Source organism: Plasmodium coatneyi, chromosome 12 (genome assembly GCF_001680005.1).
Source record: "Plasmodium coatneyi strain Hackeri chromosome 12, complete sequence".
NCBI classification, from domain to species: Eukaryota; Apicomplexa; class Aconoidasida; order Haemosporida; family Plasmodiidae; genus Plasmodium; species Plasmodium coatneyi.
In genome coordinates this window covers 233179-249131 of record NC_033567.1, presented here as the reverse complement: position 1 = coordinate 249131, position 15953 = coordinate 233179, and the positions used below count along the sequence as shown (strand labels likewise).

At 28.8% G+C, this 15953-nt stretch overlaps 3 protein-coding genes across 3 annotated transcripts; 1 reads left to right on the top strand and 2 right to left on the bottom strand.

The window, feature by feature from the left end:
• Window positions 1–2017: 2017 nt before the first annotated feature.
• PCOAH_00037380 (Uncharacterized protein) lies at window positions 2018–3546 on the bottom strand (the record flags this gene model as incomplete). Its single annotated transcript, XM_020060529.1, has 2 exons — window positions 2018–3058; window positions 3433–3546. 2 exons carry the CDS (start codon window positions 3544–3546, stop codon window positions 2018–2020), a joined length of 1155 nt encoding a protein of 384 aa, XP_019916469.1.
• A 3198-nt stretch (window positions 3547–6744) lies between these two features.
• On the bottom strand, window positions 6745–7776 carry PCOAH_00037370 (Pv-fam-d protein; the record flags this gene model as incomplete). Its single annotated transcript, XM_020060528.1, has 2 exons — window positions 6745–7533; window positions 7702–7776. The coding sequence occupies 2 exons, from the start codon at window positions 7774–7776 to the stop codon at window positions 6745–6747; spliced, it is 864 nt and encodes a 287-aa protein (XP_019916197.1).
• A 6235-nt stretch (window positions 7777–14011) lies between these two features.
• Window positions 14012–15601, top strand: PCOAH_00037360 (PST-A protein; the record flags this gene model as incomplete). Its single annotated transcript, XM_020060527.1, has 1 exon — window positions 14012–15601. One exon carries the CDS (start codon window positions 14012–14014, stop codon window positions 15599–15601), a length of 1590 nt encoding a protein of 529 aa, XP_019916490.1.
• Between the last annotated feature and the right edge of the window lie 352 nt (window positions 15602–15953).

Sequence of the window (15953 nt, the reverse complement as noted above, 5' to 3'; positions counted from 1 at the left end):
TGACATTTTCACGTACTCGTATTACAATTCAAGGTCAGGGAATTTGAAGCAAATCTACAATTATGTTATATGTTTTTAAATCTATTTCAATTTTTTCCTATTCATCCTTCTTTTTAGTTTGTCCCTATTGACGTAAACTGATGTGCTGTACTTTTACGCACAAAAATTTAAACACCTGATAAAGCTTAAAATTGGCAATATATACCCACAGTTCTTTTGCTGTGAAAAATGTGCTACTACTATACCGCAATACGTGTACCATTCAAATCATTTATCAGATGAGTTGCACATTTAGTTATTTCCTTTATATATTGTAATTATTTATGGCACGATTTATGGCTAGCACGTGGTTGGCGAAGTAATTACATAGTTCTGTTTTCCCCGACAAGCATTTGTAGATGCAATTTTTTGGCTTTTAAAATGTTAATAAAATTAAGCATGTTAAAAATGCCCCAAACGTACCAATTAGTGAATAAGAACAAGGGCATATTTTCAATTCATGATAAAACAAACATTATATGACGCATAGGCCATATGTACACTTATTTCTTTTCACTTGTGTTAGTTCACTAAATTTCACGCACGTTTTTTCTTAACATCACTACATTGGAGGACACATAATAAAAGGTTATTTAATTAAAAGGAAGAGCGGGGAGTAGGGGTGCAAATGATGCTAACTCATTATATACCGTTCGTCCTGATCGATGGGAAAACTTCAAAATGAATCCCCTTTTAATGACAAACAAATGTGCATAAATTGCTAATTCAAAGGTTTCAGATAACTGCTTAATTAGGTACTATTATAATAGTAATGGGTGTAATGCTAAAAGGATAATGAAATGTATTACTAGTACTTCAGTTAAATTTCGTAAAATTATATTTTATGAAATATTTTTATTAGTTAAATGTTTTTAAGACAGACGCTGCACACAAATTAGGGTTGAACTCTCTTAGAGAACTGTACTTCATATAACAATATGAAAACATAAAATTTATTGATGTAAATTAAGTGAAAGGAAAGGTATTATATAGCATATGTTTACGACAAATGTAAATACTTTACGATAATTTGAGCGCCATAACGATAGGGCGATATATTTATTAAAGCTTAAAGAAAAGAAAAAAAAAAATGATAACAGTAAAATGAAAAAACAGAGGTTATATACTTTCTTGTGCTCCTTTTTTTATTCCAGAACCAACAGTTGGTATGTTTTTAATTATATTATACAGTATATACGGCGGGTGGGGGGCGGCACGCAAAAAAAGAAAATGAAGATATCTAAAGGCTAATTTTTTTGACTTGCAAACATGCTGCTCTGTATATTTGTCAGACCTACGGAGAGAAAAAACAAGACTCTCTTTCTCACACACAAATTAGAACCCTTTGATTTTTGCAAAAATATATAATTATTACCATAAAAGTTATTTTCCAAAAAATATTCCTTATTAAATTCTATATTCTTGTTCTAAGTCCATGGTAAAATAATAAAAATGCCATTTTGTATATGGATATATAAAACAAATTATAGAAAAGATTGAAAAATATAGCGCATGAAACTTTTTGCACAAATATAAAGATCAATTTCTAGTCAGTACGTATTATTTAATTGAAGAATTTGTAAAATACATATTTTTCATGGTGAACCAATTATATATACACATACTGATTAGTACGTAAAGAGCATATATTAACAAAAAAATAACTCTTTCTCTTTTGGTACATTTATAGTCTTTTATAAAATAATTCAGATTTTACACACTTTTCCTATACTATCATTCGACTCTTCCGAAGTTTGGGGGTGAACTTCCCCCTTCTGCTCCTTTGTTTTCAAACAGTTAAAAAAAAAAAAAAAAAAAAAAAAAAAAAAGGCTGGTTCCATGGTTCTTAATTCGTATATGTACACATATAAATCACACTATCAGGTAGCATTTGCATTACACCTTTTGGACTCCTACGTAACAGCAGAATAAATTACTTCCTTTGCTCTTTTTATTACTTTTTTTTTTGGAAGACTTTTTAGAAACAGCAGAAAAATCTTTTTCTTCTCTTTTTCTTTCCTTTTAAATTTTGTCCTTTTTCATTTGCATAATTGTCTTCCTCCTGTGCTTTTGTAGTGGTTGATCTTGGTGCAGCAGGCCTTAGATCTGGGCGTCCGTATTCTCTTTGGATGTATGGTCCCTTTGGTCTTACGGCATTTTCAAAATCATCTATTAATTTAACATCGTAAAAGTTGTCCGTCAACATTTCTCTATATTCATTACGTTTTTGAATCAATTCATTGAGTGCTTTTTGTAATGCGAAATATGGATCCCAGTATCCTTTAGGATATTCAGCAATAGTTTCAGGGTCTCCTTGCATGGCGCGTTCTCGTCTGTTAAATAAATAAGAATTTTTTATTAAATCTTCATTTTCTCCTTCTGTTATTGTTGGTCTTTTTCTTTTGTACATATTTAGTCTTTGTTGTTCATAAATATCATTTAGCTTTGCTTGATTATATATATATGCAGGTCGTACACGTATGGTTCCATCTTGGTTATATTCAATTTTTATTTCTTCTTCATCATCTACGATAGGTTCTGCAACATCTTGTGCAACTTCTTCTTCTAGTGAGGACAGAGAAGGAGCTTTTTGCGTAACTTGTTCTTGTACTGAGGATACAGAAGGAGCTTTCTGCACAACTTGTTCTTCTAGTGAGGACAGAGAAGGAGCTTTTTGCACAACTTGCTCTTCTAATGAAGATACAGAAGGAGCTTTCTGTACAACTTGTTCTTCTTCCGCAACTTCTCCTGAAATTTCTCCAACATTTTCCGAAGCTTGTTCAACTTCCTGTGCAACTTGTTCAATAGCTTCCTCGTCGTACACTACAGGTCCATCTTGTTCTATATCTTCCTCGTATACTGCAGGTCCATCCTGTTCTATATCTTCCTCGTATACTGCAGGTCCATCCTGTTCTATATCTTCCTCGTAAGCTTCTGCTAATAACCTCAAAGTTCTTGAATCCACGGCCTTTCCAAGGCTATTGTTCATCACACTGTACGAATTACCACCATATTGGCTCTAAAAATAAAAAGGGACGGGGGTGTGGTCAAAAATGAATTTTGTTTATTAAATTTAGATAAAACGTTAAAAGCAGTTTTTATATTTACATTAATGAAAAGACAGTGAACATATAGTGAAAAAATGGCGGCATAGGTATAATAGTGTAAAAAGAAAACAAAAAAAGAAAAAATGTATATTTCATATTTGAAAAAAAAAATAAAAGGAAAAACACATTTTAGGCATAACAGAAAAAGAACAATTCCTGACAAGTGTACACAGAGGAATATGTGCGTTCAGATGGGTCCCTTTTCTTTTTTGCAGGGTGATAATATGCATTCGTTTGTTTGTTTGTTTGTTCGTTTCTTTTTTCACTTTTCTCTTTTTGTTCTTACAGAATTGGAGCAATTTACAATCCAGACGAGAAGCGTGTACACGGAAGCTTTGGTGCAAAAGCGAAAAACGCCGCCTTTCCTCCCTTTGTTATTTTTCCTTGTTGCAACAGGCATTTTGTTGGTATATGCTAGAATATGTAAGAAAAAAAAAGCCTAATTATTATATTAATTCAAAGAACGAATTATTTCTAGTACTTAATAAGAAATATACTACTCTAAGTATTGTTCAAAATTTTTTAAACACCATATATATATTTCTCTAAAAGTGCGAAAGTAACAAAAATATAGAATTAAAAGTAAAAACACAAAATATAATTATTTAAAAAATGCAAAAAATATAAGGGCAAAAATTTACAAATTATAAAATATAAGTTTTGTACAAAAGTTAATACAAAATTATGATTAAACCTTAAATATTATAAAAAATAATTTGTAAAAAAAAAAAAAAAAAAAAAAAAAAAAAAATTATAATATATATTTTAAAAGAATTTTTTTTTTCAAAGAATTAAAAAGTTATGTATATATACCGAATGGTAAGAAAAAAAAAAAAAAACAACTAAGAATAAACAGATTTATAAATAGCCGCCTTTTAAAAAGCATAGAATCAATCTGTTGTACCACCATTTTGGTTAGAAATGAACAGATTTGTAAGGATGAAAAGTTGTTTGGCAGGGAAGATTATTGCTCTTATGTATTGTATAATGAAACCCGAATTGAATAGCTTGATAGAAAAAGAAATAAAAAAAAGAATGGGCTATAAAATAATAAATAGTAAATATATAAAACATGGTCCGCGTTATTAATTTGGTGAATTTTGTTAGCAATAGCTAATTGCTAGCCCCTTTTTTTTTTTTTTTTTTTTTTTTTTAATTCTTAGTACATGAACATATTTTATATTTTATTCACTACTGCTTTTTTTTTCTAATGAGTTCATTCTAAGGGGCTATATATATCACTATAAAAAATTATTATATTATTTGGTTTATGCGGTTATTAATTTAATAGCAAGTTGTTTTTAAAACTTGTTCCTATATATAGCTTTTTTAAAAAATTCAAACGAATTAGATATTATACTAATTGCATCTCTAGGGGGACGTGCTATTACGCTAATAATCTACATAATAGGGAAGCTTCAACTTGAAGAGCCAATGTATTATCATAAAAAGTTCACATGTTTAATGAATTTTTTTCTTGTTTTTTTTCATGAATGAACGATTGACATTATATATACGTAATTGCTATAACGCGAAATAAGTAAAAAACGAGCATTAAAAAAAATGAGAGCGAAAAGGAAATGTGAAAAAGAATGGGAGCCGCTGCGAGGCGGGCAAGTATGTAATCTATAATATCATATATACATAAGAATAAATACCAAAAAGTTAGTAAACACATTTTCGCAAGAATTTTTAAATTAAATTCATATTATAATTTTATTTTAATCACATCACACATATGTGACATTTGACTCATAATATACATAGTTATACTTACTGGATGATCAAATTATCGATTTTTAATTAAAACGTTAAATGATATCTGAATGAGTAAAAATAAGAATTGTTTCTTTGGGCCACGTAGAAACATTCAACACTGAGTGGATGTTTGTTTTTTTCTTTTCTACTAAAAAAAAGGTCCAGTGGGGTTATTTAGACAAAAAATTCACTGGGGTTAAACAACTGAGCAATTAAGTTAATCACTTAACCCAGTAATCAACTAATTAGTTAATTAGAACAGCACAAATATTCAGCAATTTTCTATGACCCTCATCAACATTAGCACATAAAAATTGTCAAGGCATTAATATAGATATACTTGGAACAAATGAATCGTTTTTTTCTATAGTGCAACCACTGTTTTAACAACATTCGTTAATGTGTTGTGCAGAACTGATTATAACATATACCCATTAAAAATATTTTCTTAATGGTAGAAAAATTTACTATGGGGTCTTTAGAAAAGAAATTCACATGCCTCGTGCTAAAAATATTTATATACAAATGAAAATTTTAAGTCTCCTATATATTTTAACCCTTAATCCGCAGAATAAGTATTTGGCATTATATCAAAATAAAAACTGTAGAAAAAACCTAAATAGTTCCTCTGTCTGAATTTAGACTAAATGTATAAAAAAAAGTGTGGTTCTTCAAATTAAAAAAGCAACTTTTAGAAATACACATCGACTGCTCTGTTAAGTAAGGGTTATTGTATACGCTTCGCCAAAAATATAAATAGATAATGATCTAATTTGCAGTGTAATTAATGGCAGACTTTTTTCTAAACACATGAGAATAAACTCGTTTTACAATTAACTATTATATTACCCCCCACGGTGCGGTAAATTATTATTAGCATGTTGAGCACGCGTCCCTTTTCCTAACCCTTTGGGCGATTCTTTATCTATAGGAGAATTTTTTCCCCCTAAGTAATTTTTTTTTAAGATTTTAGTGGAAGTTTTAAAATTGAAACTACAACACAGCACAACAGGTTGCACCATTTTAAGAACCTCAAAATTTGATGCTGAATTTTTTTTTTTTTTTTCTTCTTTTTAAAACAAGTGTTAAATTGCGCTAAGGGGCCTTTTTATTAAGTTGAAATATAACACGACTCTTTCCATAGAAAAACTTTGCTAAAAGTGTACGTAAAATAATAACATTAAAATAAGGAAGTATTTGGTTCTATGTAATTTACGCATTCCGCGTCAAAAAAGCGATAAAAATGGAACGGAAATATAAAAAAAATTTTCTACTTTGAGTTATAAATAAAACTCAGTAAAAGATATACATAACTTATTATTTTTTTAGAAGAAAAAAACAATATCACTATATGCATGATATATTTCTATCGCGATCTTTGAACAAAGAAGAAAAAATATATTTTTAGCATATAAAAATATGTGCTCATACTTACAAACAATCGGTTTAATTCTAAGCATAACAACGTTATCAATTGTATGAATGATGTGTTTCGTGAGGAAAACAAAAAAAAAAATAAAATAAAATAAATAAAGCATTAATTATATACTACTTCCCTTCAAAGAATTCATACACCCTAAAAGAAAAGAAGTCATAACTAAATATAAGCATAAGGATAAGAGTTCAAATAAGTGTTAATATATTCCAGAAATGTTTATTTGATAGGAAAAATAATGTTACATTCAAACATTCTTCTTTTAATCTGAGAACAAATTCATAATAAATTTAGAATTATATGGAAAAGGTGTAGAATTCTTTTCCTTCAATATGTATATATGTACTATACATAAAGATAAATATCTGTAGAAAATTTTCAACGTTCTATTTCAGCAATAAGTTTTTAAGATATATTTATACTCTCCGTTGATTCATCTACGCTCTGTGTGGAATAAAAGGTGTCATGTTCTTCGTTTTCTATGTCGCGTTTTAGTCGTCGGAATTCATTTCGGTAATGTTTTGGGATATGTTCAGACAATCTTCTAAGTCTTATGGAGCACTTTACATATTTGAAAGCAAGATAAAACGAAGTGAAAATAGCTGCTAGTGCAAAGAAGATAGCATATCCTGTTGCGCTAAAGTAGCTTGTGCAGAGGTATGACGTTAATACAAGTATCAAAACTGGGGAAAATATTTTATACCTATATAGGAATTTTCTAACCTTTTGTGTCATAGTTCGACCTAAAAGTACGTTAGAGCCAGCAAAATATTTCGATTTTAATATATTGTACATTTCTCGTTCTGTTATTTTATCAATGGTTCTTAAGCCTTTTTTAATTTTTCTCCATAGACGTTTTGCATATTCTGCAGAGCGTCTACTGAAAGCATCAGTTGACGCTCTACTAATATAATAATTGAATTGAGCCCTAGGATCTATATTGTTAATCATTTCACTTATTGTTAGTGTAGATTCTTTGTTCCTATTAAGGTCATCTTCCATCATATCAAAATAATCTTGTGTTAAGGCATCATATCGACCCTTGTCATAACCTTCATCATCATTCGCATCATATTTTCCTACTCCTTGCGTTTCTCCCTCATTTTCGTTTTCACCAAGAGATCGAATAGCTCCAAAATCTGATATATTAACTTGATTGTTTTTGCTCCATGAATTCGCAAAAGAAACAGCTGACTGGAAAATGAAATAAAGACAGAAAATTGAATGATGTTTTTTATACTTTAACATTTTACATATATTCCATTTCAGTACTAAAATGCAAATGTGGTGCATATTTATATATACTACGAAACAGAAATATAAATAATTTCACAATGGTCAGTTTATTTTATTAAATCTTACGTTGTCCGAATAACTCCACGAGTTATTTGCAAGGATAATTGTGATAATATTAATCAAGTGGCTGAACTTATTCATTTCTCCTTAAATTAAATTTATGTGTAAATTTAATAGCTAATTATATATTATGGTAAAAATTATTTATAATGTAAAATTTCTGATGGTATTTGAATATTATGACGACAATTCACTTTTCATATTCAATGATATTTAATGTAATTATTGTTTATATATATAAATAATTTATATTTTTCTTGTTTCGCAAAAATATGATATATTTTTCTTCCCTTTGTAATTTAAAAAAATGGTAATATTAACTTCGAAAGAAAGGACTAAAAAAAAAATTTTTTTTATATGTAATAATTTTTTTAAAAAATATTCTTTTACTATACGCGCATAAAAATAATGTATACTTTATATTTGGAACTGAACATATAATTTTTTTTTTATTAAAATATGCTCTATTTATAAAATATACTGAATTACGGTTTTAATAAAAAAATAAAGAACTTTTATAAATTATTTTGAAGTAAAAATAATTACAGTAAAAAATGTTCTTTAAAGAAAATAAACCTTCATATAATTTTATTACGTATATTATTATTGATCCTTTTTTTTTTATAAATGCAAAAATTTCGGTAGGCGCAATTAATTCATTATTTATAGTAGAATATTTAGAAAGGAAAATCAATTAATTTTAAATTAAACACCCGTATTGTTTCCTTACTAAGTGTCTAAGCTTAGCAAGTAATTACCTTTATCGGCATTAGATGCATTTCTTTAAAAAACCTGTGATTGTGATGCAATGAAAAGTTGGGGATTGGGGAAAAAAAATAATATAATGAAAAGAATATATATATTATTAATAAATGCAGCAATTTTAAATATATTATGGTAATATATGAACAAATACATTTACATATGTGGAAGCTTCCCTTAATCGGAGCAATTAAACTATTATTTCGTGTCATTTAATTCTATATAAAAATAATGGAATTCTTTGATATATCTTTTTATGCTATAAATTAATTTCTTGAATGGCGTTTCATTTTGCGGGTAAATAAATTCTTTGTTTATTTTTAGGCTACAAAAATAATCATTACTGCCATTAGCACATTTTAGTATTCTAAATAATTTCCAATTTTTTTGCTGTTTTATTTATATTATATGCAAGTTGTAGTTGATCCAACAAATTACAATGTAAATTTTTGATATTTTTACGAAATAATTTAAAGGGTTTGTTGTTGCCTATGGGCAGCTGTGCAATAGTTTGTTAATGAATTTACGTGCTGCTTTTCTGCCTTTTTATTATATAGCATACTTTATGAAAAAAAGGCATGTATAGCATGTATATAAAAATATACCATTATAAGGAAGTATTGCAATTTTTGAAGAAAATATTCCTTGTTTTGCTACAAAATAAGAGACTACTTTTAATTCTGTTAACCATCAAAGAAGCGTAAATATAGTGCAATTTAATAAATGATTGGCGACGTATGAATGAAATATACGTAGTAAAAATTTTGTACGGTTTCATCATGTGGCGTAAGACATATTAAGTACAATATAACTATACCATAAATAAAGGAATGGTACCGTGACACCATGTTTTCTCATTATGTTTGCTGTCCTGTAAGCAGGAAGTATCACATACAGTAGTATATTATTTATGTATGGTAATTCTATTTTATTTTATTCGTTGCATATGCGAATTGATGATCGTAAGTAATTCTAGAAGTGCCACTTGATCGTTGTGGGAGGCAAGGAAATCATTCATTACGTCGAAGTTATGTTCCTTGTTATTACATGTTTGGGCATATTATGCGAAGTTTCGTTGTCTACAAGTTTGGGAATAATTATAAAAACGAACAAACGCATGTATGTCTATTTGTATGTAATTATGTATATGCACTTAACTTAATATTTCAAAAAGTGTTCAAATTGGAAAAATAATAAAATATGTTTCACATTATAGAGGCATTTTTAATATACGAAATAATTACTTGAGAACCCAATTTTGTTACAAATAAATATATAATTTATGAATATAGGTCTTACCCAGAATAGCATGAAGAAGGTACATGTAGGTGATCCTGTGTACTGTTACTAAATGCTCTCTCCTTTCGTTAAGTCGTTTATTTGGTTCAAACTATTGTGGGGTTAGCAATAATAATGAGTTTATTAGCATGTCTTACGTTCCTATATATCTTAAAGGTCACTAGCTGTATAATGATTTAGACAGAAAGATGTGTGTGATAGCACCTCGAAATGGAATGCAGCGCATCACACGTATTAAAGATATTTGCACTACTTCGACGCGTTTTTATTACACCTTAGGGGATGAGTTGTATCATTTTATTCTTAATAAAAGAAGGTTATTTTGTTTTTGTTCTCAAATTAAACGTATTCTACTTGCACTTTTAATTAAACCGATGAGGTGTATAAGGATGGTATTTTGTGTGATACCATTTTGTTAAGAACATGGTTACATCCCATTATGTACAACTTTTTAATGAATCATTGTTATTTGAATTCTTAACTATTGTAAAAAAAAGAAATTCCTTATAATATGGACTTGTTTAACCATTGTTAAAAAGTGTATTACATTAGAGAGAAAAAAAAAATAATAAAATACGTAATACGGTTATAAAGACATTTGGATGTGTATATTCAATTTAATATGACATATCTAAGGTAATGTGAATAAGGATTCGATAAATTAAAATTCGGGTGTTTAAAAGAATTGTAGAAAAGGTAAGGCGCACACTTTAATAATATTGTGTGTAAAATGATAGGAAAATGATATATAGGAAGGAAATGTTTTAAAAGTTTGATTTTCATTTGCAGTTTTTGATTATTATATGAATAAGAATGGATAGGAGGACGGAGGTGGATTATGCCGGAGAAGTAGTGTCTTTTTAGCTGTTCCATACAGTTGAGGAGGGTTGGAGTTTGATGTTGTAGCCATATTTCACTAATCCTCTTTTTGGAATACTCTGTTTACTCATAATGAATAATTTCTTACCCACGTTTTCTGCAACTAGTGCCTACCAACTGATTCTTACGAATCTGCAGAGTAGAGGACGAATTTTTTCATTTTCTCACAAAAATAGTAATATTGTTGATTGTTTACGATATTTCCCACAGTTATGTTTTTTTTCTTCCAAAAAAATCATAGATTAAGTTAAAATATAAGGTTAAGGATAATATACGTAATGCACATGGTGTAAACGTTTCTAAAAAGGGGTGATATGATGGAATTTTCACTTTAACTTATACATATAATATTTTGTAATTTGAAGCAATTTTCTTAATAGAATTATATTTTCCAAATAACGAATCATGGTAGAGACGAAAGTAGTGCAATGAACAAAGCAAACAAGGTGAGTATGGAATATATGCATAATTAAAGTGTAGACATAGTTTAAAAAGAAACCTCTAAAAATTACTCGTGAGAAAGAAGTATACATACATAGGGATTACTTTTCCCACTTATTACACACTTAGTACGTTAATGAGTAGCCTTTTTTCTATAAGAGGAATTATTCATTTGTACGCGTTTGTAACATCGAAAACGTTCATACGCTTATTCCTGGCAAAGGAATTCTGCCCATTCATTCAGGAATTCTGTCTAACATTATCCGATGTGCTTATTTTATCGTGCGCTAGTCATGTGTATATATATATATTGTTTTACCTGGTGTGGGACACAATTATTGTACTGTTGCGTTTTTATACTAATCTCCTTGTTCATCACTTTAGCCAATTTTCCTTATCGGTAAGTTACATTGTCTTTTCTACCAAATTGGTTCATTTAGTTTCTTGTCGGTATGTCATTCATACAAGGCTTCCTTTCATTTTAGCAAATGTGTAACTTTTTTTTATCTAAATAATTCTTTCACATGTGTAGAATCAAGAATCTTCATTTTTGTAAGTAGGAGTTAATATCGATGAAAATGTTCTGCATCTGCATCTAAACACACAGCAAAACTTATAACGTTATATTATACCACTTGTTAATAGGATGCTTCATTAAAATCTTTCACTTCTACGATTTTGATTTACCATAATTTTCCTAATATGAATCAATAAAGTCGATTTACTGCTCGATTTAAAGTATTATGCTCTCTAAGATGTGTTTCTTTTCCATTCCTTTTGTGGCATTTTGTCCATTTGATTTTCCACGGAATCGGGGAACAGTATTTCAAGGCTATTTAATTTCACATCCATACTGTGTGCGTCATTTCTGCCTCGTTCATTGCTTTTATTTTTACAATTTCTTCATCAGTTTTTCCTCTTTGCAATTTTTCTTCTTCAAGTATATCTCTTGGTTTCTAAAACGATAAAAAAAGGATAGAAAATGGGATTAACAAGAATGGTTCGCGCGTGTATATGTATATTACTTGCTAATAAATTACTACATGGTGAAGAGGGGTACACAGCGTTTATGCATATTTATATTTGCACACAATTTGTGCATAATTTTTATATTACCAAATAGCAACTTTCAAAATAATAATTTGCCAAGAGCATTGAAAATACAGCCAAACATATGCTTAAGGTAAGGGAAATTGTATTAACTCTTGAAAATGCGGTACAGCCACAAGTACCAGGCCTTGGAAGTAAACTTTTCAAAAAACCAAATAGAGAACTTTCAGAAAATTCTTCCATTGGATATATTTTTTATATTTATGAATACGATTAAAAAAATAACAATAATAATAACAAATAAGTGATATTAACTGGACGGGAAATTGCAAATGTGTGCTAAACTTCTGTTAAATTTATAGCACCACAGGACAATATTATGTTGTTCAGAATAATTAAATGAGAGCTTCACGGGGAAATTACAACAAATTTTCACCTAATAAGAATGGTACCTTGTACTTTTATCAAAACCTATAATGGGAATAAAAATATAAATATATGTCTTAAGCATTTGTACAAATATTATAGAAATAAGAAAGAAAAAAAAAAAAAAAAAAACAGAATTATACTTTTCGTCATAAATTATATTGGACACACAGGATAAATAAATACATGTTATTGGACACATTCATTCCGTGATACATTCATATTACATAAACGCTTTCGTTCTAAATAACATGTAGCTGCTCCAAAAATCGAATTCAGTTATTCATTCATTTTATAATTACATATGTAAAATGTATAATGTGTTAAATGTTTGGCATGTCATTTTTTGTTTATATTTACAATGATAGTTTTTTGTATAATTATTCATATTTTACCTATACTTCAAATGGGGGATTAACACAAGATATGTGAATAGGAAATAATTAAATATACAACGGATGTTTGAGGTATAAATTTTTTTAAAACGTGGGAAAATTTATTATATAAGTATAATGTACCACATATTGGGCGTCGAGTGTCTTCTGTTGTGATTTAGTAGTAAATTTGTTTATCATAAATGATAGAAATATGAGGAACAAATATTAAATATATATGTTACTTTACTATATAACAATAAATGAAATGCTCCAAAAAGGAAAAAAAAAAAAATTTATAATTGTAATAAGCTCTTCTTTTTAATCTTTACATTTCTCGCTCAAAAGAATAGGTAATCCTTTTTTCGACATTTTGCTCTAAAATTATTTATTACAAAACGAAATTCATATTACTAGAATACAAGTAAAAAAAATTGTATAAATTAAAACACATAAGAGTATTTTAGGTATTTACCCGAAACAGCAGTGCTTGGTAAAAAAAATAAAAAATAAGGTAAAATCCGTCAGTCACTGATTCATTTTAGAAGCATCTTTTTCGTTTTTGTATACGGCTTTCTGATCATTTTTTTAATATAATAAAGTGCCGCAAGCCCGAGATCCTGTGATCGTTTTTTTTTCCCTTTTCATTTTTATACGCGCAATATATAATAATATATATATTTTTTCTATTTATTATTTTAGATGTATGTAATCCTTCTGTATGACCATTTGCCAATTTTAACTGCACATTTATTATTTTTGTTTATCCATGTGTTGTTATTAATTAACCGTGTTTTAAATTAAATTTTTTTTTTTAAATGCTTTAAAATGGATTTGCACTTTATGTAAAGTTATATCCCTATTTTTGTTTAAGTATTATTTTACTTTTTTTTCTGTAGGGATTTTTGTTTATATTTAATTACACGTAGTAGAAAGGGAGAGGGGGTTAAAATAAAGCTGTTCGTTTTGCATAATTGGAAGTTATTTGTTCATAAAAAAAAGTGTGTAATAGTGTATAGGTTTGTACTTTTTTCCATTTTCGATGTTGTAAAAAATATATTTTTTTTCTTATTTTTATAAATATAATGGGTGGGTGTGTATACTATGACGAAGATATCATAGCCCCAACTACTACTAGACTAGACGGCAAACCAACACTTGGCGCTTTCTTTAATAAGGATGGCTTATTAATGAGAACGTATGGCTGGTTAGTAAAAAACGCCATAGGAGTTATAATATTAATTCATGGTCTAAATTCACATGCAAGATTGACCTTTTTAAGACATAACGTTGAAATCGTGGACAACTCTAGGGCTATATTAAAAGATGAAAACAATTTTTACGTTTATAAAGACAGCTGGGTAGAACATTTTAATAAAGAAGGCTATTCAGTATATGCATTAGATTTACAAGGTCATGGACTGTCCCACGGGTGGAAAGACTTAAGTCTGCACATTAACAACTTTGATGATTTAGTGCATGACGTAATACAGTATCTTAATATAATTAATGATGAATTATGTTTAAAAGATGAGGAAAATGATTCCAAGACAACTTGCGAAAACCAGACGGATTGTACTACTCTTTGTGATGGCAACAATGAAGGTAATAGTGATAGATGTAACAGAAATGTGAGGAGGAATAAAAGTAATCCCAAAAGCAATAAAAATCCCCAAAGTGACAAGGATCCGAAAAGCAACAAGGATCCCCAAAGTAACAAGGATCCCAAAAGCAACAAGAATCCCCAAAGTAACAAGAATCCCCAATGTAACAAGAATCCCCAATGTAACAAGAATCCCCAATGTAACAAGAATCCCCAAAGTAACAAGAATCCCCAATGTAACAAGAATCCCCAAAGTAACAAGAATCCCCAAAGTAACAAGAATCCCCAATGTAACAAGAATCCCCAAAGTAACAAGAATCCCCAATGTAACAAGAATCCCCAATGTAACAAGGATCCCCAAAGCAACGAGGATCCCCAAAGCAACAAGGATCTTCAAATCGATAAGAAACCCCGGTGTAGTGAAGGACGTAAGAATAATAAATGTTGTCCATGTCCAATATTCATAATTGGTCAATCAATGGGCGGAAACGTTGCTTTAAGAACATTACAACTTTTAGAGAAGACAAAAAACAATGGGAAAGGAAATTTAAATATTCAAGGATGCATCTCATTATCAAGTATGATTTGTTTTCAGAAAATAGCTTCACCACGTTCATATAAATATAAAGTTTTTTATTTACCATTTTCAAGAATAATTAGTGGCTTCTTCCCAACGTTAAGACTTGCCACAAAAATAGGATTTCAAAAATATCCCTATCTTAATGATCTTTCTAATTTTGATAAAATTCGATCCAAAATTGGCGTAACCGTAAAATATTGGTGTGAACTTCTAAGAGCAACAAGTAACTTAGAAAAGGATATGAAATTTATCCCCAGTGATATTCCTATATTGCTAATTCATTCCAAAGATGATATTTTTTGTTATTACGGAGGTGTAAAATCATTTTTTAATAGATTAAATAATAATAATAAAGAACTGATTACGTTAGAAAATATGGAGCATGGGTTGACCTCAGAGCCTGGGAACGAAATGGTCTTACAAAGCATCGTTAATTGGATTGGAAATTTAAACACAAAAAAAGAAATGGCCAAAACTTTAAAGAAAAAATAAAGGAGAAAGTTATTTCATTTTAATTGATAAAATTTTCTCAAACTTATGCAAGTTATCTCAAAAAAAAAACATTATATGAAAGTTGATAATTTTCACATCATATATGTGCAGGCACATATATGCAACTTTCTATTTGATTTTTTTTTTTTTTTTTTTTTTTTTCCTTTTTTTCCGTATTCCGACTTCTTTGTTTTACGTTATTCCGTGTAAAATAAATTCCGTTTAACACAATTGGCATTTTGAAATATACTTTACACATTGTTTTATCCCCGCATTGTAAATATAAAAGATGAAATATACTAAAGAATAATACTAATTATATATTAGAACTTTATTAATTTTTAAAAATTAA